Source organism: Platichthys flesus, chromosome 7 (assembly GCF_949316205.1).
Source record: "Platichthys flesus chromosome 7, fPlaFle2.1, whole genome shotgun sequence".
Lineage (NCBI taxonomy): Eukaryota > Metazoa > Chordata > Actinopteri > Pleuronectiformes > Pleuronectidae > Platichthys > Platichthys flesus.
This window is the reverse complement of record NC_084951.1, coordinates 18,191,527-18,202,613: the sequence shown is the minus strand read 5'-3', so window position 1 is coordinate 18,202,613 and position 11,087 is coordinate 18,191,527. Positions and strand designations below refer to the sequence as shown.

Here is an 11,087-nt window from a genome sequence, read left to right as displayed (position 1 = left end):
CAAAGTGAAAACAAAGTTTTATTTTCAAACTTTTCTTCAATTCACAGGATCACCACAAACCGTTTAAAACATTTCACCTCACACAAAATATAGGTTTTCAAACAATCCAGCACAAATCCCATTTTAAATGTTGCACATGTTAGTGAGGTGGAGATAACAAGCTGTGCAACTTACCATAAGAACAATAGATAAAAGGATTGCAAAACATTCTCGCCCCCCCCCCCCCCCCCCCAGTATAAATATATTTGCAGTAAAAATAAAATAAAATCTGCAAATAGTCCCTCAAGTAAAAACAAACACACAGTGTAAAGCTCAGAAACAGTTTTTCTTTGTATATGGTGACTTTTGAAGCTTGATATTAAAAAACAAGCGTATGTGAAAGTTGAATAACACACTGGCTGTAAATGCTGTAAAACACACTGACATGAAACACACTGTGTTGTTATTCTCCTGTTTAAGAGTAAATCATTTCCACTGCCCATGAATAATTGCCCATGATTCAAAATCATGATAACCTGATGCTTAACACAGGGTATTACATTCAATTACATTTCATTTAGCTGACGCTTACAATAAGTGCATTTAAACCCAAGGGTACAAACCCAGACAACAAGAATTAAGAAAGAACCATGTCTTCAAAAATAAAGCAAAATTACTAAGTGCTTTAAGTAAGTGTCATTTAAGTGCTACTAAATTGTTTTATTTTAGGAATAGTCGGATATAGAAACAAATCAACTCAAAAACTCGACACTTGTAGCCCGAGGTTAGTCCCAAATAAATCCCTGAATCCCACGAGAAAAAAAAAGTAAATTGTGCATATAATATTTAGGAAGGGTCAATTAAAAAAAACAATCACCTGATGATAGTCCCTGAGCTTCTGCTTGTAAAAAAACTGCTTAGTTTCCAGCTTCAATTAACATACTCACCTCGTAGAAAGATATAATGTTCACTCAACACTCCTCATCTACTGATAGTGTAAGAGGGGTATTCGCTCTCCTCCTATTTAAATTTTTTTTTTTTGCTTTTGTCACAGCTGTGACTAACAGCGTTGTCACTGGAGCCTCCATCATCGCGTTACACAGGGATCTACGCCGGCGATGTGATGTCTGCGTCCTGTGTATGAATAAAATGTCAGACATTGATATTAACATTGGCAGGTTAGTGTGTACACTGTCGTGACTGACACAGGGGTCAGTGACAGAACTCTTCTTTACCAGCCAGATAATGTAGGTAGACTAGAGGAAGGTGATCTCTGGACACCGATTTTTTTAAAAGGTACACAGGATGAACACTAATTTTAAATAAAACATTTCTTGCTTTAGTTTTTTTTTCTTTCAGTTTCTCCAGACCTCATTCCATTCATTTCAATTTCCCTGACTGTATTGTTTTTGGTTGTGTAGAGCCTCACTGCCTCATTAGGACATATTTCGGCTACCCGCTGTCATTTGATATAAATGCTGTAAAACAGCAGCGTTCTTTTTTTAGTGAGATACTTTTGAGTTAAAACTAATTTCGCTCTGTCATCTGAGGAGTGGTAATAATGTGGTGATAATCAATATTGATGTTATTTTGATGAAAAATATCTACATAGAACTCGTTATTACCGAACACCAATTGGAATTTAAAAGGTGCTATGCCTGTCTACAAAGCAGATTTCCATACCTAAGTTGTTTGGCCACTAGGGGGCAGTGGGAACAAGCTGTGAATCTGACACAGACACATCCTCTCTGTTACCTCAGGTCTGAGCCCAACTCTGCCCACTGCTGAGGTGACATCCTCAGGCCAAAACAAGAGAGACAGAATCACAGGGCACCAACTGTATGCTACCACATGAAGAGGAGAACCTTTCCTCTGCAGTGGGCATTACTGTGCATCACTTCGAGTCTTTGGGGCATCATGTAAGCAATCATTCAAAGAGGTTGTAAATGTATGTATATAGCTTTAATATCTTACGTAAAATAAACTTCAAATCAAAAACGACACACTGCCAGCCCCACTAATAATGTCCTCTCTGTCCTAATTGTTGGTTTGGGCGCTGCAGTTGCGAATGTGCTGGAATGAGATCAGGTCACAGTTTGAGCTACTTTGAGGAGGCTAGCATCATGATGGTGAACCAGTGATGGGTACTCAAGGCTGGCCCATGAGGTCGAACCCATGAAATGCTCAAACAGTTCATGGTGACTATGACAGAAAGCTGTCAGAACACAAACGCAGCCGTGTGGCAGCAGACCGGTGAGAGTTGCTGTGTTCGACCTCTGTGCTGCTGCTTTGACTGACGACAATGAGCTGGACCATTGAGCTATAGAGGAAGGTGGCCTCAATTTTTGAGTGACATGTTACACTAACAGTACAGGGTTATGCTCAATACACTGCTCCACACAGCCATTTCTGCTCAACATTTACTACCCCCACCAAGGAGGTTAGGTTTTGTTCATGTTTGTCTGTTATTCAGCGGGATAATGCAAAAGTGCAGAACTGATTTCCATGATATTTTGTGGAGGGGTGGGGCATCTCCCAGGGAAGAGTGTACTGAATTTGAGTGGGGATTCAGATTATAACGGCTCCAATTAAAAAACATGTGGCATATTTAAGCGACTGATATTTATGATTGTATATAATCTGGTGCAGAACCAAATAAAAATCTGGATCTCGTGAATGTATGTGTTTATTTATGTGGTTTCATAAGATGACTGTTGGTGCTGGACAGAAGTATGTGCACTTTTCTTAGGGCCATTCAAGTTCCCTTTGTTTTCCATTCTCAAAAGTCTCCCCAGTTTGAGGCAAACGCTCTTGAAGGCGTGTACCCATCCAATGTTTATCAACCAACATTGACACTGCAAGTAAATACACAATTCTTTACACTGGAGAAGATAAATCTTACCGTAGGCGTTGTGAATCCGTTGTTTTCGCACCACTGAACAAAATGTCTCTTTGCAGCCGCCACAGACTCTCCATCCCTCTTCTTGCAGTAGACTCGGATCACCTGCTCGGCAAACACCGCTGGAAGCATTCTTGACACCTGACAAGAATGACAAGGGTTTATTTTAAGCTGTAAATTCAAAATAGAGGAAGTGACAATCAATCTTTGTGTTTATAAATATGAGACATGAGAAACATTCAGCTCTGTAAATGCGAAGGCAACTCATGCAAACAAATATAAAGATGTGTGACCTGGTCATCGCTTATCTGGAAGGCTTTAGTTGGGTCAGTTTTGCAATAGAATTGCACTTTGTTGATGGGGTTTTTATCCTTCATCCCATAGTTCAGAGAAATGACCTAAAGGAGAGGTTTTGTACAGTAGGCAACGAATCAACAAAACTAAAATTCACATTTAAAAATAGTTGTTGTTAAATATAATTTATGAGATAAAAAGTAGTTGAACTGAAAACTCACGTCAACTTTAAAGTCTTCTGGCTGCAGATGGACATCCGGGACACCCTGGTCATTCTGAGGAGTGGACTCTGACAATTCTTCTTCCCAGTCTGTAATCGCAGCCTAACAGATGTGAAGTGGATTAAGTAATAAGAAAAGAGAATTTACATCCAAAACACAGAATGATATACGAGGATACATATACAAACACATATGGTTAGATTTCTAAGTTGAAATCACAATGTACTTTCCAACATGCAATACATTTTTTTATTGATTAATAATATCTTAGGATCAAACTGGTTTCATATCATCTATAAGGAAGCTAATTGGCTACATCAAAGCAGCAGCTTTTTTGGACAATTGCCAAATCGTCCAATATTTTCTTATTAAAGCTTCTCAAACACAAGGTTTGGATGTTTTTCTTTGAATTGCACTGATGGGAATTTAATGTCTTTGCATTTAGTTTTGTTGATCAACAAATCAAATCATAATTGGATATAAAGGTGGATGACATGACTGTTCCCAAAAGGGAAGCCAAAGTGTCTGGATATCATATCACTGGAGAAGCAGCCAGTTGAACCCTCCTTGAAGAACATTGATAAAGTTATCAATATAACTTATAATTTGTAAAAACTAAAATTCAACAGCCAAAATAGTTCCACGAGAAGAACACAAACACACACCGGGGTAACCTCCAGATGTTCTCTTGGATTGGTGCGGCCCAGACACTTGTAGAGGCGTCGACATACGATGTCTTCTAGAATCCTCCGCGACTGAGCCAGCTCCACTGAGGGCGAGTGGAGTATTTGTTCAAACACATGATCTAAGGTACAGAACGGAAATCTATGAATTTGAATCATTCATGTACACTAATGTGAATGCGTTTAAAACTGTTTTAGAGATGGCACACTGAGGTGTCCATGGACCTGTCAGTTTGGTGTAGGCCTCCATGTCATCTATGGCTGTGGAGAGAGTGAACATCCCTTCTGAGCCTTCGATCTGGATGTGTGGATCTGCTTCTAGAAAGGCCTCAGTGATCCTAAAGAAACACCCAACACATTATCACCTTTCAGAACGACCACAGGGAAAAGCAAAGAAGCTACATCAGAGCAATGAGCTACTCACATGATCTCTATGATGTTACAAACACTGTGCTGGTAGGCTCTTCTGTGGAGGCAGTTCCTTGTGTGGAACATGTCATACAGATTGCCCACCTCCTGTTTAAAGAATCACTTGTGTTTTAGTCACAGCTTAAATGTTTAACTAAGACGTTTTGTAAAAAGCTGATCAGAAAGAAAACGTAAGAGAGTTTTTACTTTGTCTCTGGTACAGATTTGCTTCTGCCCATCCACCTCACACACCCTGGCGAACATAAGGCAGCGCTGATAATCAAAGTTGTTCTTGATGCCCAGGTGGTAGCAGTCCCTAAGAGGAGAAACATGTGAACAGATGGGCCATTAAACTCACAAGGATTTATCAACATGTGATTTAGGAAATCCTTATTAAAACAAACTAATACGTCTAAAATACTCACCTCGCAAAGTAGTCCCACTTATCCACATCAATGCCATTTATTTTGTTGGCAACAATCTCATAGAGAAAGGACTTGTCCTTTTGGCGGCCTTTGTAAGGCCACTTTGACAGAAAATAGACACATGAGATTCTGATATATTAGACAAATATTTTTAAGGATTAATAGGATTTTAACTCTGGTTTCCAGAGGCAAGTCATTACACATTGCTGAGAACTAATGTGGCATTCATTGCATCTGCTGCATACACACTAATATTCTGTAGCCTGCACTGTTAATGTGCCAATGGATTAGTCCATATGCAGGTCAAACTCTTACTGTTAACTGCATGTGCAGGTACACAATAGTGCAAGAGTGTGAGGAACATTAAGCTGCACATCAGTCACTGGTTTTTGTAGCTTTTAGGAAGTGAAAGTTTCTTCTGCACATTTCTGCTCAAGCCTCCACCACATTGGAGCTGAAATTTAGTGCAAATCAGACCCATAGAATGATTTACAACTGAAGACACTGATAAATGTGCAGTTGGGAAGCTGACAGCGAGAGAGTGCAATGTCGACCCCTCATCTTATTATAATGTGAGGAATCTCTGTACTTCTGTCCGTATGTACCTAATTCAGGCATCGAGTCGCAAGTTTAGTGCAATGTGGGCGCTTGAACCGTTCCAAAATGAAAAATAATTTGAATGAAATAGTGCTCAGTAGCAGCAGAGGCACTGATTCAGGGCTCTAAATCTTCAGCTGCTTCAGGGCTCTAAACCTTCAGCTGCTGCCTCGACCCATTTTACAGGAACTATTTTAATCCAGAGATCCTCTAGTCAAAATGTTGTTTTAGTTCAAGAGTTCCTCAAAAGGTTCTTGGTTCCTTTGGTAAAGTTCCTGCAGTAGAACAATACGACTATAATACTAATACAACTATCAACTGATCTCATATAGGCAGAACTAGAAGTTACCCCCTCAGCTTCAGCTCCATTAGTGTCCAATGGTCCAGCAATCTGCTCCTTGATGAACTGCAGGTCCTCAAGCAGCACCAGTTCGTGCTGCTCCATCACCGGCTCCAACTCGTTTTGCTCAACCAGGTAATCGAACATGTCCAAAGAGGCCTTCTCATGCTGAAACACACAAAGAATTGTTTATTAATATTATATAATAATTGTAACTTATGGGAAATTACACAGTCACAACTTGAAAATGAAAGCAATCAGAAAGAGCTTATCTTAAAATATGACTCCTGCAAACAAGAATGCTTATCGGTGACGTTTGCCAGACGGCAGGTCTGTGGTCATAACTTAAATAATGACTGTTTGTTTATAAGCTCTTAGTGTCTCTTATCAGTGACGCTTATTATTAGGAACATTGCAACCACTACTTTAAACCTCAGCTGTCCTGCTCAGAGGCCAGGTGACACTGACTGGTTTGTGTAGCAGCTTTGTTTTTACAAATAGATAGAAAAGCTCCCTTTCATCCCAATGTTGTTTATTGCTGTAACGTCATCCCATATGCTGCAGGAGGTTTTATACAAATATCAAACTTTATGGGTTCAGTGTGTAGAATTTAGTGACATCTAGTGGTGAGGTTGCATGTTGCAGCTGAATACCCCCCACCTCACCCTCCCCTTCCAGACATGACAGATAACTTGTAGCAGCCCTCAGTTGTCATAAAACCTTACAAATGATTTAGTTTGACTAGTTTGGAATAATGTAAAATAACATGGCGGCCTCCTTAGAGAGGACCCACTTCAGATGTAAATATAAAGTATTTAAATATAAACGGGCTCATTCTAGGGTAAATAAAACAACCATTTGTACTCTTCCACTGGGTGGTTCATATGTGAAAGGCTTATGTGATCTCCTTGAACTAATTGTTTTTTGGCCGAGGATAAGTCACATTTTCTTACCTTCCAGGTTAGACCAGGACGTGCTGCGGGGATGAAGCTCCGATCAAACATATGGGAAAATGGCCCATGTCCTGACATGAAACATGAAAAAGATGATTAGGCTGCATTGGATCTTTGCACTAAGATATGTGGGTTCTATTCCCATCTGGACAATAGAGGATAATAAAAATACTTTCACTTCCATTCTTACTCATGCACACACCCACGATGCTCTTACTCACCCAGGTCATGGCAGAGCCCAGCGATCTGCACGCAGAGGATGTCTCTGGGAGAGATGAGGAGTTCTGGCTGCCTGTCATTTAGAGCCTTTACAAGTTGTCCTGCCAAGTGACAAACCCTGTTCCCACACACAACAAAACATTTCATACAAAACAAGACAAGACAGGGAAAATACAAACATTGTGGAATACATTGCCATGTGTTTATGAGAAATGTTAAAGGACTTTCGCCGAAGAGGTTGACTTTACTCTGTTTGTTTGTTGTTTGTTTTGTACAGCATTATTTCTCAAAAACTATTGATTGGATTTCTACGAAACTCGTAGGAAGGACGATACACGGGGACAAAGGGGCGTTTTAGCTGTTTAAAATTTTTTGGGAATAATTAATGAATCTTAATTTCATGAAAAAAACCTGACACATTGATCATTTGACACTGTCTCTAAATGAGGACAAACCCGATGCTGTGTTCAAAGCGGTTGTGGGACGCTCCGGGGAAGACAAAGTAGGCCCCTCCAAGCTGCTTGATGTTTCGCAGTCTCTGGAATTGAGGTGTGTCAATGATTCTGATGAGAAGTGGGTGCAACACCACATGCCCGTGGATCGGATCATTAAAGACCTGGCAGGAGACAAGACAACAAAAGAAGGACTGACTCCATCACTCCTACTCGCAGCATTAGTGTGCCTCACCGAGCTGTCTTCATGCTCTACACTGTGGCAAAGCTGTCTTAGCGTCATATCGCACCACAATCATATCTGTGATAAATATTCACTTTTATCAAAAAGTCAAAGCTGTATTCTCACTTATTAGAGTGGAAATTTGTAGATATCAATAATAAAAAACTGTATCTCAAGATATCTACAACTTTGATTCTAGCCGTAAAAACAAAATATAAAATCCCGAAAACCCTTAAAAAGTACAAGTGGCAGTTTCACCATTTAATAGCTCAAGTGGATACTGCAGATACGTGTCATTCACTTCTTACTAATCCATAAAGCACAGTTCACACCTACAATCCATTTCTTACAAAGCCATCTCATTGGATGTGAAACTGGACGAGCCCTCAATATGTGAAGAGAGAGAAAACGTCACTCGTTTCTTGAGAGATCAAAATATTTACTATCTCCAGACGCAAACATCCCGACGGATATGATGAGTACATTTTAATTTAAATTTTTGGGCGAACTGTCCCTTTCTTATCTGACCTTAACCAGATTTTGAGCTCTGGCCAAAACAAAAAACTGTTACCTTGCCTTGCTCTGCCATCTTCCTGGTACTGTGCAGGCTCCGCAGATGGTCACCGAGGAAACGGGGAAGGATCAAACAGAGGAGGAGGAGGAGGAGGAGAGGTTAACCCTAACCTGGGTTTTGTTATTTGACTAGCTGTGTCAAGAATCACCTGCTTTTTATACTCACAGACTTTCGACAGCTCTTAGAGGGCAGGGCTAGATCCAGTTGAACGAGGGAAACCGGAGCAGCGACATCGAAATCCCGGATCACATCCTTGACGCTGTTGTGAGCTTTATAAAGGCGGCTTATCTAAAAAATGTCGTTCCTGCCATTAACTGATTTTCTGTCCAGTTGCCCGGATGTTGATCGGACACATCCTCCCTCCATTTTCACATGGCCAGCAACATATCGGAATACAAAAGAAACAAAAACTGAAATCACAGAAACCCTGATGGGGTGTTGTTGACAATATTTGGGGTTTTATTCATTTCCAAAACCATAGACTGTGAATAAAGGTGGACGAAGCCTTTCCATTTCCTGCCACTTTACAAAAGTGAAGCCGAAATACCCCAGGTTCGGGTGCTGCCATCTTGCTCCTATGACTAGGATGATCATTTGGAACCAGTGGAACTTATGATATCAAGATCCCATGAGCAGTCATGAGCCAGACTCAGTAACTGGTTTGCAGCAGGTTCCTTTGCAGCAGCACAGAAAGAACGGTCATGTGAAAATGATTAAAAACACTGACACTTCAGAGGAAGAGTTAGGTGAAGACATTAGAATGGTGAATGAGAGAGTCCTTCACATAGTGTTACAAATACATATTGGTAATGTTTGTGTGCGCAATGATAATTCAAGTTAATACTAGTTAATTAACTTGTGCATATTTCGATTAAAAAACACAATATGTCCTTTCAAACAACTCCATGGTAATTAAGCACCTGCTAAAACAACATTTGGACACAATGACTCAAAAGACTTCTGAGTTCTGAGTGATCAGTGAGGTCAGTCAAGTTTTTCTACATTCATAATGTGGACACATAGTCATAATGATGATGTGCTAAGGATCATTCAGTGACCCTGACGTCTTTCACACTCCCTTGCTTTGTGATTTACAATCCTGAAGGGCAGGTCTTAATTGTTTCTTTATGAGCTCTATGACCATGCTCTTATATCTAACTCCATAACAACCAATTATAAATAGTTTCTTCTGTACACACTGTCTGTACTGTGACGAGTGGAACTTTGTATGAAGAATAAGAGCAGAGTGATCACACGCGATTTTGATTGTTTTCACAACCTCATTAACACGGCAATAACATGTGATGTAACTGAATCCACGAAACTCTAGACTGCACCTCACCGAGCTGTCTTCATGTGCTCCACTGTGGCAAAGCGGTCTTAACGTCTTATCACACCAAAATCATATCTGTGATCAATATTCAATGTGATCATTAAGTCAAAACTGCATTTTCACTTATTAAATTGGAAATTTGTGGATATCCATAATTAAAAATGTATTTCAAGATATCTACAACTTTGATTGTAGCCGTAAAAACTAAATTCAAGATCCCGAAAAACCCTTAAAAAGTACAAGTGGCAGTTTAACATTTAATAGCTCAAATGGATACTGCAGATATGTGTCATTCACTTATTACTAATCCATAAAGAACATTTCACACCTACAATCCATGCTTACAAAGAATACAAAAATGAATTTTGAAAGGTTTCTCACTTTGGAAATCTAATATCCAATTCATGAGATTTAAGAGTTCGAGTACAGATCCAGTCCAGTCCAGCAATTAAATGGAAAAACTGTTTGCCATACGTGACACTGGACAACACTCTTCCCATCATACTGTAGTAGGTTTTCCATTTTCCTGTTTTCAAACTGCTTTACTTCCTCTTTCTTCATCAAGTGTCAGCATTTGCTATATAGCAGGTTCCTCAAGTGGATGAATGTGTTTTTTTCTGATTCTGAGTCTAAACCTTCCGCCCTGCAGAGAACATGTCTGACTTCAGAGGGATCTGGAAACTAGATTTCCTTAATTTTAGAGCACACAATCTACATCTCTGAAGGGATAGTTTACCCAAAATTAAAAATGTACTCATTATCCCCTTGGCTGCAACGCTGTTTACCCCTGAAACTCCAAAAGTGTTTGTTGGACTCAAACACTTCACGCACCCCTCCATCGGCATAGTGCTAAGTAGATAATGAGTACATTTCATTTTCGGGTGAACTGTCCATTTTAAATTCTTATCTGACTTTAACCAGATTTTGATCCGTGGGCAGAACAAATAAAAAAGAGGACACACACACAGAGAGAGAGAGAGAGAGAGAGAGAGAGAGAGAGAGACAGAGAGAGAGAGAGAGAGCACAACAATAACATTAAGCAGTCGCTGGCAGTGAAATGCTTGAGTCTCAGGCTCCCTTCTAACAATGCTCAAGTAATTACAACCTATAAAATAAAATAGAAATAGTATAAAATAGAATGAAATAGAATATCAAAATTTAAAATAGAAAATAAAGTACATATATATAAACAGCTGAGGAGAAAATAAAACAACAATAGTGCAAATATGCAAATATATAACGGAGAGGAGTTTAAAAGTCTTATGGTCTGGGGGATGAAACTGTCTGAGCCTGGTGGTGCGGGCCCGGTTGCTGCGGTACAGTCGGCCAGATGGCAGCAGGCAAAAATGTTTATGGTTGCGCCGTCCTGGTGATGTGCTGGGCAGACTTCACCACCCTCTGTAAACCCTTATGGTTCAGGGCGGTGCAGCTGCCATACCAGGCGGTGATGCAGCCAGTCAGGATGCTCTCTATAATGCACCTTTAGA

At 40.0% G+C, this 11,087-nt stretch overlaps 1 protein-coding gene across 2 annotated transcripts; it reads right to left on the bottom strand.

Annotated features, from left to right (window-relative positions):
- On the bottom strand, nucleotides 1–8,389 carry LOC133957121 (deoxynucleoside triphosphate triphosphohydrolase SAMHD1-like). Of its 2 annotated transcripts, none has more exons than XM_062392561.1 (14): nucleotides 8,265–8,389; nucleotides 7,474–7,634; nucleotides 7,021–7,136; nucleotides 6,800–6,870; nucleotides 5,856–6,014; nucleotides 4,910–5,010; nucleotides 4,692–4,800; nucleotides 4,501–4,592; nucleotides 4,302–4,414; nucleotides 4,059–4,198; nucleotides 3,394–3,495; nucleotides 3,172–3,276; nucleotides 2,882–3,019; nucleotides 1–1,113 (listed from the first exon to the last, which is right to left on the bottom strand). In XM_062392561.1, exons 1-14 carry the CDS (start codon nucleotides 8,280–8,282, stop codon nucleotides 1,087–1,089), a joined length of 1,452 nt encoding a protein of 483 aa, XP_062248545.1. In that variant the 5' UTR covers nucleotides 8,283–8,389; the 3' UTR covers nucleotides 1–1,086. The 2 variants fall into 2 exon arrangements, with proteins under 2 accessions (XP_062248545.1, XP_062248546.1); XM_062392562.1 differs by having other exon boundaries at nucleotides 4,059–4,162.
- Between the last annotated feature and the right edge of the window lie 2,698 nt (nucleotides 8,390–11,087).

What these genes read in the sequence shown, in the direction of transcription:
- LOC133957121 (XM_062392561.1), bottom strand. An exon ending in AAGTGGGACTACTTTGCGAG is followed by an intron (nt 4,801 to 4,909) that starts GTGAGTATTTTA and finishes TTCTCCTCTTAG; the next exon opens with GGACTGCTACCACCTGGGCA. An exon ending in GGCCTACACCAAACTGACAG is followed by an intron (nt 4,199 to 4,301) that starts GTCCATGGACAC and finishes TCTGTACCTTAG; the next exon opens with ATCATGTGTTTGAACAAATA.